General features: G+C 35.8%; 1 protein-coding gene across 1 annotated transcript in view; it reads right to left on the bottom strand.

Moving 5' to 3' along the window:
* The window catches only part of CSMD1 (CUB and Sushi multiple domains 1), a gene marked incomplete at both ends in the record, with an annotated part of 1,184,444 nt that overhangs the window by 68,902 nt on the left and 1,101,410 nt on the right, over positions 1 to 14,132 (bottom strand). The window contains 2 exons of the mRNA XM_080616376.1: positions 1,541 to 1,735; positions 12,394 to 12,579. Coding sequence (XP_080472502.1) covers positions 1,541 to 1,735; positions 12,394 to 12,579 — 381 coding nt within the window. The remainder of the gene's footprint in view (positions 1 to 1,540; positions 1,736 to 12,393; positions 12,580 to 14,132) is intronic.

Raw genomic sequence — 14,132 nt, 5'->3', positions numbered from 1 at the left:
TAAATTTACTAGCTAGGTCTCTCTCAATCCAGAACCCCCTTAGTTTGATGTTTTACAATTTCTTTAGAGACACTACTCACAAGTACATATTGATAAATATAATCTAAATGCCTTACCATCAGTGTTTCAATTAGCTTTCCTGCTGCTTTAGAAATATAAACAGATAGACTCTATATATCCTATCCTTAGCATGTGAATGACAGAAAGAAAGCAAACAGTAGGCTCCTCAAAATCCTCTACAGTGTATTTCTGGATATTAATGATCTATATCCAGAGGAAATATTACTGAAAATCTCTTTGAGAATGAAGTTTGCCATAATTCAATCCTAATCAGTCCTACAACCCCCCTGCCATGGGCAGGGATACCTCACACTAAACCATGTCACCCAAGGCTCTGTCCAACCTGGCCCTGAACACCATCAGGGATGGAGCATTCACAACTCCCCTGGGCAGCCCATTCCAGTGCCTCACCACCCTTACAGTAAAGAACTTCTTCCTTATAGCCAATCTAAACTTCCCCTGTTTAAGTTTGAAGTCATTACCCCTTGTCCTATCACTACAGTCCCTAGTGAAGAGGCCCTCTCCAGCATCCTTGTAAGGCCCCCTTCAGATACTGGAAGGCTGTCTTCTGTTTGTCACAATGTGTATATCATACTGAAGGCTTTGCTCCACCATTTACTTGGAATACGAAAAGCTATTGCTGTTTATGTTCATTCTGTTATCAGTGTCATAGAATCATAAAAAATACTTTGGTACCATTTATCAGAAGGTATAATTGACATGTCTGCAGCCTTAGCAGAGTTTGACAGAGCAGAATGATACTGTTCTCTTTTATTAGAAAGACCAGAAGGTATAATTTAGTAAGCTGTGCACCTGATCCCAAGAATTTTTTTCCTACAGTGCCACCATATAAATTATCTTTTTGATTCAGCTTGTTTCAGAATAGCCATTCACAAATATCTTCTAACATTAAAAACTTCACCTAATATCAGAAACTTCACTGAATTTTGGAAACTCACTCTCTAAAAAGAAAATAAATCAACTCTTTCAGGATGACACACTCCACTTGAATAACTCACTGAAATTATGTACTAAGTTTTGTTTTCAGTTCTGCTTAGTATGCTAGGCCTGTCAGTTGCTTATTTTCCTTCAGATACTGGGATCTTCTGTGCTGCCCTGGAATTGAAATAGAGTACCTGTTAAGTACTACTCTAATGTAGGAAAAGCTGCTGCTTTAAGGGCAGCAGTACTAGCTGCTGTGCCCAATGTCCACCTCAACCAAAGCAAATACACACTGGAAAAAGAAGAAATGAAGTTTGGGGGCATGTGGATTCATTAAGACTTCATACTTCTTGTATGAAATATGTTGTATTTTACACATAAAGAGTTTGAATCAATTAATTTCAACAAGTTAATGAAAATTTGCTTACTTGTAGGACATTGATAGCAGAATATTGCTTAAAAAACTTTAAGCTATTTATAAAATAAAATATATGCATTAAGAAGCACAGGATATTCTGTAAACAAGTATGTTCCTTACCCTTACAACTTGGCCTTTCATTGCCTACACTCCAGGTTCCATTAGTCCTACACTGTATGAGTCTTCGACCCAATAAATAATATCCAGGACTACAGCTGAGCATGACTTGAGCTCCATATTCATTCAGTGACCCATAAATCAATCTCCAGACAACATGTTCTGAGACCAGAGTCTCTATGCTGGGGCAAGTTACAGCTGTGAAGAAAAGACAAATATTAGCATTCTACTCCCAAGTTTATTCATAGACATATGTCTTGCCTTACTGGCAGAAGTTTTGCAATATATAATTGACCATACCATATGCATTCTTGCATATACATGTTCATGGAATACAAGTTCCAGGAAAAATAATGAACATCATACAATGAGTATTACAAATTGAGAAGGAGTTGATAGCTTATTTTAATTTAGTGAAACACAGTGGAACAATGATATACAGTTATGTTATCTAATGTGATTTACTTAAAATTTTCAGGGACAAAACACATCACAGACTACAGACAATGTAAGAGGAAAAGCAAATAATGCTGTGTCGTTTTTTATTTTCTAATCCATGACACTCACTTTAGAATAGCCCTAACAAGCTTTAACAGGCTGCCATAAAAGCTGCTAATACACTTTAAAATACTAATTACAATAAAGACTAGTAATGGTATACTGTGGGTATTCAGGAAAATTATTATTCCAGTTTAGCACATCTGATGCAAAGCCATAAATATGCCAGTAGACAAGAACTCTAGTTTATGTTTTTCACAAGGCTTAATATAGCTACCAACCATATACAGTATTTCGAAATATTTTTCAGTTTCAATCTGATACGATGCAATTCAAGATAATATACACAAACTATTTACAACATTGACATGAATTCTGATGTGCCTATGTCTCTGTAAAGATTAGACTCGTTTTCTAAAAATATTTATGATTATTTAAAAATAGCTTTATTTGGTTTCTTATACCATATTTGTAGTCCAGAATTTCCCTGCTATAGAAGAAGTCTGAATGAGTTAGTGACTGCTTATATCCCAAGAATACTTTAGAAGAAACTACTACCCCAGCAACACCTACAAAAGCTATATTTTCCAAGGAAACACAAACAAACATGTAAGAGAAATTTAGTTTCTCATTTGTTTTCCTTATATTTTGCTAAAAAGAGGCGATACATTTTCCAAATATTTGGTATACGTAAGAATTATTACCGCTGATCTTTTGTACAATATACTATTGTAACCACACTATTTAGTGTAAGTCAAAAGCTATTAGGAGAAAGTGTGTAAAAATCTAAAACTATAAAGAAGAAATGAGAAAAGTCTGATTCTCATTTACCTTATGTTGTGGTTTAGTGCTTAAACCACGACACCTTATAATAAATTTACACCATTCTACCACAGAAAGGATGAATAAGTTGATGAAAAAAAAAGTTACATGATCTGTAGGATTTATGCTGGCTGAGAGGTATAAAGTGATTTTATCACAAGTATGAACGTGTGATTAAAGAGACTATTTCAGACACTCACTGAATTACACAGAAAATGATAGAAGCAAAAATCCTGTAAAATTTAGATATCTACCACTTTTCAGAATACCTTTGATAATACTAGAATTATACATCTACCTTTTCCAACAGTTATCTTAACCATGGTAAATTCTAGCATATAGGAAACACAGAACTGGCACCACACAATGTACCTGTGAAGATGTGTAAGAATTTATGAAGGGAAAATCGTCTGAAGAACTTCAAAAGACAGATTATAAGGTTATATTGAGTTGAATTTGTAGAATATTTTCTGAGTTTTTTTTATCTTAGGAAGGACTGCCAGCATATAGTCACTCTGAAACATAACAGTTCTTCACTTTGGCCTTTATAATAATATTCTGACTACTTATGAACAGTTTCCAAGGTTAAAGGAGGACTCCCTACTTCCTAATATAATTTAATTTAACACTGATATTAAACTGTGCTTCATGGCTACTCAAAGATCACAAATTATTAACTAAGAAACAGTTTTTTTCATATTTGTGGTTAAATAGAACACGCATATCAAAGCACTTCACTTAATATCTTGCAGTGAAATTTATATAGGCCTGTAAGAAAACAAAAAATGTTCTTAATACCCCTAAATTTAATGTTTTTATCACTTTTACTTTCAAGCAATATTTTAATTGATTCTTTCAAATATGAAAGCAAGCTTCTTATTTGGTTTAAAAGCAAAACTTCTAGTCTTAACCATAGGGGAGATCTTCAGACACTTGGAGATCAGAAGGCTCAGCTATTTCAGGCTATGTAAATAACCCCTCTCCATACTGAGGTTAGTACATAATTTCTTCTTTCTTTAGCTATAAATATACTTAGAATCTTGTTGCACGTACACTTCACAAACAACTCTCAGATTCTGATACATGATTGTACAATTTGTAATTGAAGATGTTACTGAGTACAGAATATACTTCCAGACTGTTGATGCAATCAACTAAAACTGTTGCTTGAAAAATTATAATTTTACAGAGACTGATTATGTTCCCCATCCTTCAAGAAACAAACAAAAAAAAAACCCCAAAACTATTAACAGATGCTTGATTATGTGCACATGGTGTATGCATAAGTGTATCAATTTGCTTCTCTCAGTCCCTCTCTTGCAAATTATGGGCTGGGCAGTATTTAAATTGCCATTTACATGAAACTCTGTAAGGGATGATCTCAATATCTTGCAGATGGGAACATGTTCTCTCTTTTCTCCAGGTACTTTGATACGGAAATGTACAAATAATATTGCTTTACAAAAAAACCGTACAAGTTTCTGACCATAGATCAGTAAACATAATTATAATTTGAAATTATGATTAAGATTACCTATTTTAATGACATGACAATCTCCATATACTGACAATTCTGAATAGATACAAAAGCAGGGAATTCATAATGAGATATACCTACCATAAAAAAAGGACAAAAATTTAGTTGCTCTACGAGCCCAGGTACATTTGCTACTCAAGACATAAGCAAAAAGTCACTAAGCAAAATGTTTACATTGTGCAGTAATGTGCTCAGCTTTTAGTTTTAACTCTTAATAGTGATTAATTCTTTGTAATTTTGTTATCCTTTTTACTTGCTTTTCTGGTCAACAAACACACTGCACTATCAATATACAGATTTACAGAATTACAGAATCATTAGAGTTGGAAGGGACCTCTGAAGATCATCTAATCCAAATCTCTGCCAAGGTAAGACCACCTAGCCTGCGCTAGGTACACATCCAGATGGGTTTTGAGTATCTCCAGAGGGAGACGCCACAACTTCTCCGGGCAGCATGTTTCAGTGCTCTGTCACCCTCAACATGAAGAAGTTCTTCCTCATGTTGAGGGTGTTTCAGTCTATGGCCATTGCTCCTTGTCCTGTCACTAGGCACCACTGAAAAGTGTCTGGCACCATCCTCCTGGTACCCACCCTTGAGATATTTTTATGCATTAATGAGATTCCCTCTCAGCCTTCTCTACACTAAACAGGCTCACTCCCACAATCTCTCCTTATAAGAGAGATGCTCCAAACCCCTGATCACCCTTGTGGCCCCTCTACTAGACCCTCTCCAGTAGCTCCCTGCCTTTTACTGCAGAAGCCCAGTTCTCCAGATGTGGTCTCACTAGGGTCAAGTAGAGGTGGAGGATCACCTCTCTTGACCTGCTGGCCACACTCCTCCTGATGCACCTCAGGATACTATTGGCCTCCTGGCCACAAGGGCACACTGCTGCCTCAAAGTCAACTTGTCATCCACCAATACTCCAAGGTCCTTCTCAGCTGAACTGCTCTCTAGGAGGTCAGCCTCCAACCTGCACTGGTAATTGGGGTTCTTCCTCCCCAGGTGCAGCACCCTACACTTGCCCCTGTTGAACCTCATTAGGTTTCTTTCTACTCAGTTCTTCAACCTATCAAGGTGTTCTGCTAAGAGGTAGGGCATGCCACAAACCCACTAATGCTAGTGGTATAATATGCAGTTTATTAAACAAGCATACTAAAGCAAATAAGCACACTAAAGCAAACAATCACCCTAACATGAATCAGGTATATATCTCTCCATATATAGTAAATAAGCACAAGAAAGCAAACCACATATATATACATAAGTACAGAGAAAAATGAGCAGATCTGTAATTGTTTACTTGCAGGGCCATACAGTTTCTCAGGATCTGACTGCTGTCCACATCAAGAGCATTGGCCAGGCACTCTGGTGTGGCCAAGTATGAAGGTCATAGAACAGCTGCACACCTATGCTTTCCTGCTTCTTTTTGACAAACAGTCACCATGAATATATATACTCTACTGAATACATGGTGACAAAAACATACTTTGTTATGTCTCTCAGTCGTGAGAATGAAACAACATTCAGCTACGTTCCCATCCATTACACAAGGTCCCACTGAATGCCACCACAGCCTTCAGGTGTATCAGCCACTCTCCTCAGCTCCATATCATCAGCAAACTTGCTCAGGTGCATTGTATCCTTTTGTCCGGGTTGCCAATAAACAGATTGAATTCCTAGAGTCTCAATACCAGAAGACTGACTCTCCCCTCATACTGAGTTGTCCTTCTGTCTACAAGCCTTTGCTTATCTTTTCTTAATGTTTAATAAACAAAAAGGTACATCTCATGCTATTCCAGGAATATCTTAAATATTGTGACTCTGAATGTAATTCTTGTTTCCAGGGAGAAAAAAGATAAGTACAACATATATGATGGAAAAATATCTCAATTACAGGAACTTGCTAATATTATCTGGAAATGTAATGCCATCTGATACTTTGTTGCCATTTTCAGCAGGCAGTTAAACAACCATAAGGCAAGGGAAAGAGCATTTTTCTCTTACTGCATTGTGAATTTATAAAACAATAATGAAAACTATATTGTTCAAATATACCCTTTTGACTAAATTCACTATTAGGTTAAAAAAAGCAAGATTAAGGTAAAGTTGTATATTACGCTTGAGATACTAGTGTGGTTTAAATTCCTAAGTATTAGGAATATAAGAAGACAGTAGGAAACTAAATAATCTCATACACTGCAGAATGTAAGAACAAAATAGGATCACCTTAGCAAGTTGATAGTTTCAGTATGCTAGTAGAAAACAGAAAAAGCAACAAATGAAACCAAAACTACAGAACAAAAAAAAAAAAAAGTTCTTCTTGTCATTCAATATATTTAAGATTTATTAAAGAAAACGTTAGGAGAATTATTTGGTACAGTGTTCTAAATGTCCTAGCAAATAAAAACCCCAGCAGTTGCACAGTATCTATGATGAGCTGGTGCTGAATCTTTGCCTTATTATATTGACAAATTCCTTTTTGCATTTGTAAGATGACTGATGCTTTCTTCCAGAACTACTTATGATTCATAGTTCTATAACTAGTCTTTGTACAGGCATATTGAAAATTATTAAAAATCTTCTAAGATTTCTAACTATTTTCCAATCAGCGTCTGAACCATCACAGTTACAGCTCAGCACACCAGACCTTCTGAAGATATCTACAGTGAAATCTGCAATATGCAGATTATGCAAAGGTAACATTAGCTGCTCTTTAAAATGTTTGATATTAGAGAAATTGCATAACCCAATGAAGGAGCCAATTTAAATCTCTGAACAAGTATATTAAAGGTGCAATGGGAAAGAGCAATAAAGTTATGCCATTATGGGGACCATCCCAGACAATTAGAATATTACAAAAATTAATTAACCACAAACTCAATTTCCTAGGTTATGCACCCACTTACTTCTATAAAAAGAAAAGCAAGTGAGAACTGAGGCTAAAAGTTATAGTATTTCAGCAATATTTTTGTTAATAAACATATGCTGGTGCAGGTCTCAGTAGCAACATATATGGAGTATGATCTATATGGGCACATTGTAGATGCACTTATATGGAAATATAGTATAATATTGTATACATTCATACTCTTGGTTCACAAAATATGTTGTTTGGTTTTAAAGAACCAGTAGGCTACCTTGGCATAATCAGGAAAATAAAAAAAAAGCCACTGTGATCTTGCCGTAAGAGAACACATTCAGTCTCCTGATCTCCTGATCTTGGGAAGAGAAAGATGGACATAAATCATAACATTTGCTGTCACCCTTTTTTTTACCCTCTCACACAATAGTTTAAATTAGTTCCTTAGATCTGGTCAAAAAGTACAGACAGTGCACGGAACTGGACATTTTGCTTTCATTAACCAGATCCTACTTTAATACTCTTTTCTGTATATTTCTTAAAGCAGGTTTAAGCCTGCAAATTTCCTATGCAATAAAAAAGGTTATATTTCCATTAAAGTGGTCAAGTGTCTGTACATCTTTTTTACCACGTTTATCAAAATTCTAAAACTAGGCATTATTCATAATTATAATATTAAGAATTTGCATTAGACATTTTCTAGCATGAAAACACACCTGCATTAAAGGAATGTTTCCTGCTGGTCCAGAGAACATTTTGTCTTGCTTTGTCATAAAAAATGACGCTTTACTTGTAAAAAATGATGTGCTAACATTCACCCAGTACTTCTAAAGGTATCATACATACTTAAACTCTCCTTAGTGCAAACACTGGGACTCTACAGTATCTCAAACTAGCAAGAAATCAAAAACCCTAAGAAAATATATTTAGTGACGCCCCAAAAGAGAACTATTCTTGTCATTTTCAGCATATGAAGTGTACATAGTACAAATCACAAGGATGTTCAGACAAAAATGTATACTATTTCTGTTCTCATTTCTATCAGTTTTGAAATTTTGTACCCAAACCAAAACCCCCTGTATTAGGTGAAAAAAGTGAAATCACTTCTAGAGCACTGAAATACATAGATTTCCAAATCAGAGAAATTTCACAGAAGAAGAAAGACACACAGGTAAACAAAAACATGGTGAAAAATATTTAACAATATAAATTAAAAATGTAAAAGCCAAAAGAAGTGTCTCAGACCTTATGAAGTTTAACCATGACAAGTGCAAGGTCCTACACCTGGGTTGGAGCAATCCAGGCACAGCTACAGGCTGGGCAGAAAAGAGATTTAGAGCAGCCCTGCAGAGGAAGACTTGGGGGTGCTGGTCCATGAGAAACTTAATGTGAGCCGGCAGTGTGTACTTGCAGCCCAGAAAGCCAACCGTATCCTGGGCTGCATCAAAAGGAGCTTGGCCAGCAGGTCAAAGGAGGAGATCCTGCCCCTCTACTCTGTCTCCTGAGACCTCACTTGGAGTACTGTGTACAGTTCTGGTGTCCTCAACATAAAAAGGACATGGAACTGTTGGAACAAGTCCAGAGGAGGGCCACGAGGATGACCAGGGGACTGGAGCACCTCCCATATGAAGAGAGGCTGAGAAAGTTGGGGCTGTTCAGCTTGGAAAAGAGAAGGCTGCATGGAGACCTCATAGCAGCCTTCCAGTATCTGAAGGGGACCTGTAAGGATGCTAGGGAGGGACTCTTCATTAGGGACTGTAGTGATAGGACAAGGGGTAATGAGTTTAAACAGGGGAAGTTTAGATTAGATGTAAGGATGAAGTTCTTTACTATAAGGGTGGTGAGGAACTGGAGTGGGTTGCCCAAGGCAGTTTGTGAATGCTCCATCCCTGGCGGTGTTCAAGGCCGGGTTGGACAGAGCCTTGGGTGACATGGTTTAGTGGGATGTGTCCCTGCTCATGGCAGCAGGGTTGGAACTAGATTATTTTAAGGTCCTTTCCAGCCCTAACTATTCTATGATTCTATGAATGGATTGACCCTCACCAATACCTTTAAACTGTTTTTTTTCTTTACAGTATAGTTATAGATACCATCCCAAGCATGAATCTCTCCATTAAGTAAATAATTTAGATATCCAAGTGCAGCTCTCCATTGAATTTAGGGAGCAGCACATCTAAATTTTGCATTGACAGCTAAGTGCTTTTCTGTTTCCACCTTCCAGCCTCTGTTTTGGAAGACCTTACTTCTCTGTACTTGATACACATTCTGAAGAAAGCAGGACACTAAATAACGAGAAAAATAATTTTCAACAATTAGTAATAAAACGTAATAATCATGCTATAATTGTGGAATTTCATATAATAATAGCAAGATATTATATCATACAAAGGAGAGGAAGGAAATTTCATTTCTGTTCTTTTCCTTTTTTAGCTTGTCATTGCAAGAACCAGCATCTGTATTTCCATAATAGCAGAAAATATTCAAATTCAAATCGTATCTGATGAAATTGAATAGACAAAAAAAATCCCCAAAGATTGTTCTTTTTTTTTTTTTTAATCTCAGAAAGATGAAAACTTATGACTTTACAGGTATGTAAAAATGCTGATGATACATAAAAGAGTGTTTCTCAGCTAACTATAGTTACATCTTAAAATCCTAAATCTGTGATCATGCTTGTACATCCTATCTTTTTAAGCATTATCTGAATGATGTCAGTTGGAGAAAAAGGTATTAGACACGGTTTACGTGTCAGACAGTAAGGAAGGAATCATGCAAACGCCAGTACTCATCTATAGTTAAAGTTGTTTGATTATTCAGATTTCTTGGATATAGCTACACCTTTTGGAAGGGATGTTTTCTGGAAGTGCACATCACGCTCACTTCTCTGACCATCAGTAATGTACTAATTAATAGGTTTCAGCAGAAAGTTTTTGTTTACTGTCCTGTATTCATATGTGAACTTACAACCACATGGTCACTCTTAAAGTAAGTACTGGCCTGGTTTAAAGTATTGCTTGATAAAGGCTTTCAAATAGCAATATGGATAGATATCTCTAGCTCCCTTCCCCTTGCACTAGAGATCTCTATGTAGCATAACTGAAGCAAGTTGCTTTGTCATTCAGTTGTCTTAATAGGAATCTGTTAGAATCATAGAATAGTTAGGGTTGGAAAGGACCTTAAGATCATCTAGTTCCAACCCCCCTGCCATGGGCAGGGACACCCCACACTAAACCATGCCACCCAAGGCCTCATCCAAACTGGCCTTGGACACCGCCAAGGATGGAGCACTCCCTGGGCAACCCATTCCAGTGCCTCACCACCCTCACAGTAAAGAATTTCTTCCTTATATCCAATCTAAACTTCCCCTGTTTAAGTTTTAACCCATTTCCCCTTGTCCTGCCACTACAGTCCCTGATGAATAGTCCATCCCCAGCATCCTTGTAGGCCGGCTTCAGATACTGGAAGGCTGCTATGAGGTCTCCACGCAGCCTTCTCTTCTCCAGGCTGAACAGCCCCAACTTTCTCAGCCTATCTTCATACGGGAGGTGCTCCAGTCCCTTGATCATCCTCGTGGCCCTCCTCTGGACTTCTGTTGATTGGTATTTCATGCAGTTAAATTTAATAGCTCAGTGTCTTGCTGTATGACCAACACAAATCGCTTCTCATGATTCAAATCTGATGTAAATACTTTTAATGAGAAGAAAGGAATTTAAACATCTGCTTCAGGAGTTATTATTAGAGATACCTTGCAAAACAAACTGCACAGATTTCAACCTTTATTTTAATATACCTGGGGATAAAATGGACTCATTTATTTACCATTTACCTTTCTGTGCTGTGTTTGCTGCTCATCAAGTGTGAGATGTTTCTATCTCTGGAAACTAAATACATTTATCCTTACAGCAGGTTGTTGTGCAGATTATCTAAGCTTTTCTGTATTTTGCAAGTAAGAAATCTTGGGTAATGCATGCCTCCCTCTGAATAGCAACACATTTTGAAAATATTGACTTTAATACTGTCAAATAGATTACTAGCATTTTAATTTTGCGCTTCTGGCTTTAGAAGTAATGAGATTCTTTTTCAAAATGAATACATTTTTAGAAAAGAAAAAATTATATGTATTTTGTAAGGCTATTCTAAATGTTAAACATATCCTTTTAATGTTGAAGTTGTGCCTTGTTTAACTGGGTAGTCATTGTCTAACTAAGTTTGATCATTTCAGTAACACAAGTTTTGTTGGGGTTTTTTTGCACTGAAGATTCAATGTCATTTATTCAGTATTTTGAATGCCCATTTAGTTTAACTGGCATTTTCCCTCCAAAAAAAATCTGTTGGTATTTTTTTCTGATTCACCATTCAAGTTATGTTCTCTGTAGCTTGTCCATTTATTTTTTTTTTTTTCTAAGAGAATGAAGTGCAGTTCTATACACTGGATCACTGCCTTCCCTCGGCACATGGCTCTGAATTCAGAGCATGTCTGTGTGATCACTGCTGCTTTTGAATAATCTTTCTTATGTACTCTGTGGAACTGCTCTGTAGAGTTTTAGGCACTGTCCTTCAAGAAAGGTGTAGACTAATTAGAGATAGTCCAGAGGATAATAATGAGAATCACTGGTCCAGAGAGTATGAAGAGTGACAGTGAATCACAGCAAGACAGCCATCTCTACAGAAAAGGTGACTGAGTGTATTGGGTGCAGGAGTCAAGGTGTTGGTGGGGGGAGTGCACGGTAGCCTCAGTGAGGAAAGGCTTGGGCTGCTGCACTCCTATCTGGGTTAATTATCAACACTAGCAATATTTTAAGAAAAAGTTTTTGCTTTTATTTAGAAGCTATATTAAAATAAATTGGTGCTTGTAACCATTACTGTGAAAATGAAGAAGAGCACATTATTCGTAAGAAGAAAATATACACGAAACTGAATTATCTAATCATTTTAATTCAGTTTTTTTGAAGAATATAAACAAGGTTTGGTTTGGTTTTTTTTCTATTAAATGAATGCATAAGCTTCTGCCTTACTTAATGATTAACTTACTTGTTTTTGATGGCAAGTTCAGGGCATATATACACAGAAAACCTAAACATCACCAGCAGATGAGAAAGTTCAAGGGAAATATGCTTGAGAAATACATGCCCACTTACATTTGCAAACAGGCGGCCTCCCTTTATTGCTCCATGATCCATCTTCTTGACACACTGCTGTTGCTTGTTGACTAGATTCTAGCTTGAAGCCCTCATTACATTCATATACCAATCTACTGCCCAAAGTGAATTCATTACCTATAACTGAACCATTCCCAGGGGAGTCAGGAATACCACAAGATACAGCTGAAATGAAATAAAAAAAAACCAGATAAAGAATTTATACTTCTTCATGCATTTTTTATTAATGTTATCCCACTGAAATAAGAAACAGATCAGTAATTTTGACATATCTTGTTCATAACAACTGAAATTAATTTTCCATAGCATTTACAACATTCCAATAAATGTAACAGTATTTAAAACATTGATAAACACTTTGAAGTGCATCTAACATGGACAACATTTTGTAAATCATTATATTGTTTAATGCAGTCACTGTAGAGACAGAAATTTCCACATAAGATAAAAGCAATTAGGATTCCCTAGCTTATTTGCTAGGGTAGAAATTCAAGAAAGTGACCAAAGTGATTTGGTTCAAGAACCAATGACCTGGAAAAATTCTTAAATGCTTTCTAATAGTCTGTTTCCATTCTCTAGGGGTTTCTTTCATTCCTGTGCTACTATAAAAAAACCTCTGTATATGTTTGATCTATAATTACAAAACAGTGTTATTTAAGAATTCAATGTAACGTTTTTTGCCTGATGAGAAAAACATCTAATGACTAGTCAGGGAAAAGTTCCACTAATGTTAAGGACATTATCCAGATATCTTAAGACTTGTTTACTTACTTGACTAATTCACTTCAGAATTCTAGATAGTATGTGAATTCAGGCTTATTCATTTCCATATCATGAAGGAAATTACTACTGAATTATTTTCACTTTTTTTTCCTCCTTCAGAATTTATCTCCAGACAAGCAGTTATTCTTTCAAGCTCATAAAATTTAATTTGCTGTCAATTTATTGAAGTTTGAGTGGCATCTAGGGTTTTTTATTTATTTATTTATTTATTCTACCAGAGCTTAGTACAGTTAATTTTAAAGTATCTCATAATACACAATTTTATGGTGGAGTACAATCACAAAGTATCTATTTCAGTCACTTTTAGGAGAGAACTTCAAGGCAGCATTAGCTTCTGCCATCTCACTTCTCAGTTCCCCTGATTCTAATAATAAAAAGAAGAAAGACAAGTCTTCAGAATACTTCTTTTTAAAAATATCTTTTAATGTTGTTTTATTTTAAAATAATTATATATGCACAGTTACTAACTCTAGGTACTTGAGTAAGTCAGTAATGTTGGTAAAGATTTTATATTTGCCCCATAGCACTTCTGAAGGAAAAGTCATAGCATCATTTTCTTTGAAATTATATTATTTTCTTCAAAATGGCAACTTGGAGCGGAGAACCCATCACATGGTTACAGTTAATATATATTTAGAAGTTCACATAACCCAATATATGTTTGTACAGAATCACTAGATGCTTTGAGTTTGGCATTCAGTTTATTGTTTTACTGTAAATACACTGAATAGAACACAGCTTTGAAGTTTTCATTTCTAAATATTTAACACTAAGAAGTGGAGTTTTATAAATGAAAATGTGTTTTCCATATATATAGACAATTTTAAGAAGCAATTAATTTTAGCAATTAAAAAGTCCTGTGGATATTAGTTCTTCCCCCTTGACACTGTGAAGATTTATTATTTTAATAAAATCAATATGTTTCAAAAGAAGAA

The sequence above is a fragment of the Psittacula echo genome (assembly GCF_963264785.1).
Source record: "Psittacula echo genome assembly, chromosome: 4".
In the NCBI taxonomy this organism is placed as follows: Eukaryota; Metazoa; Chordata; class Aves; order Psittaciformes; family Psittacidae; genus Psittacula; species Psittacula echo.
The sequence above is the reverse complement of the archived record's forward strand: the minus strand, read 5'-3'. Positions and strand labels throughout refer to the sequence as shown.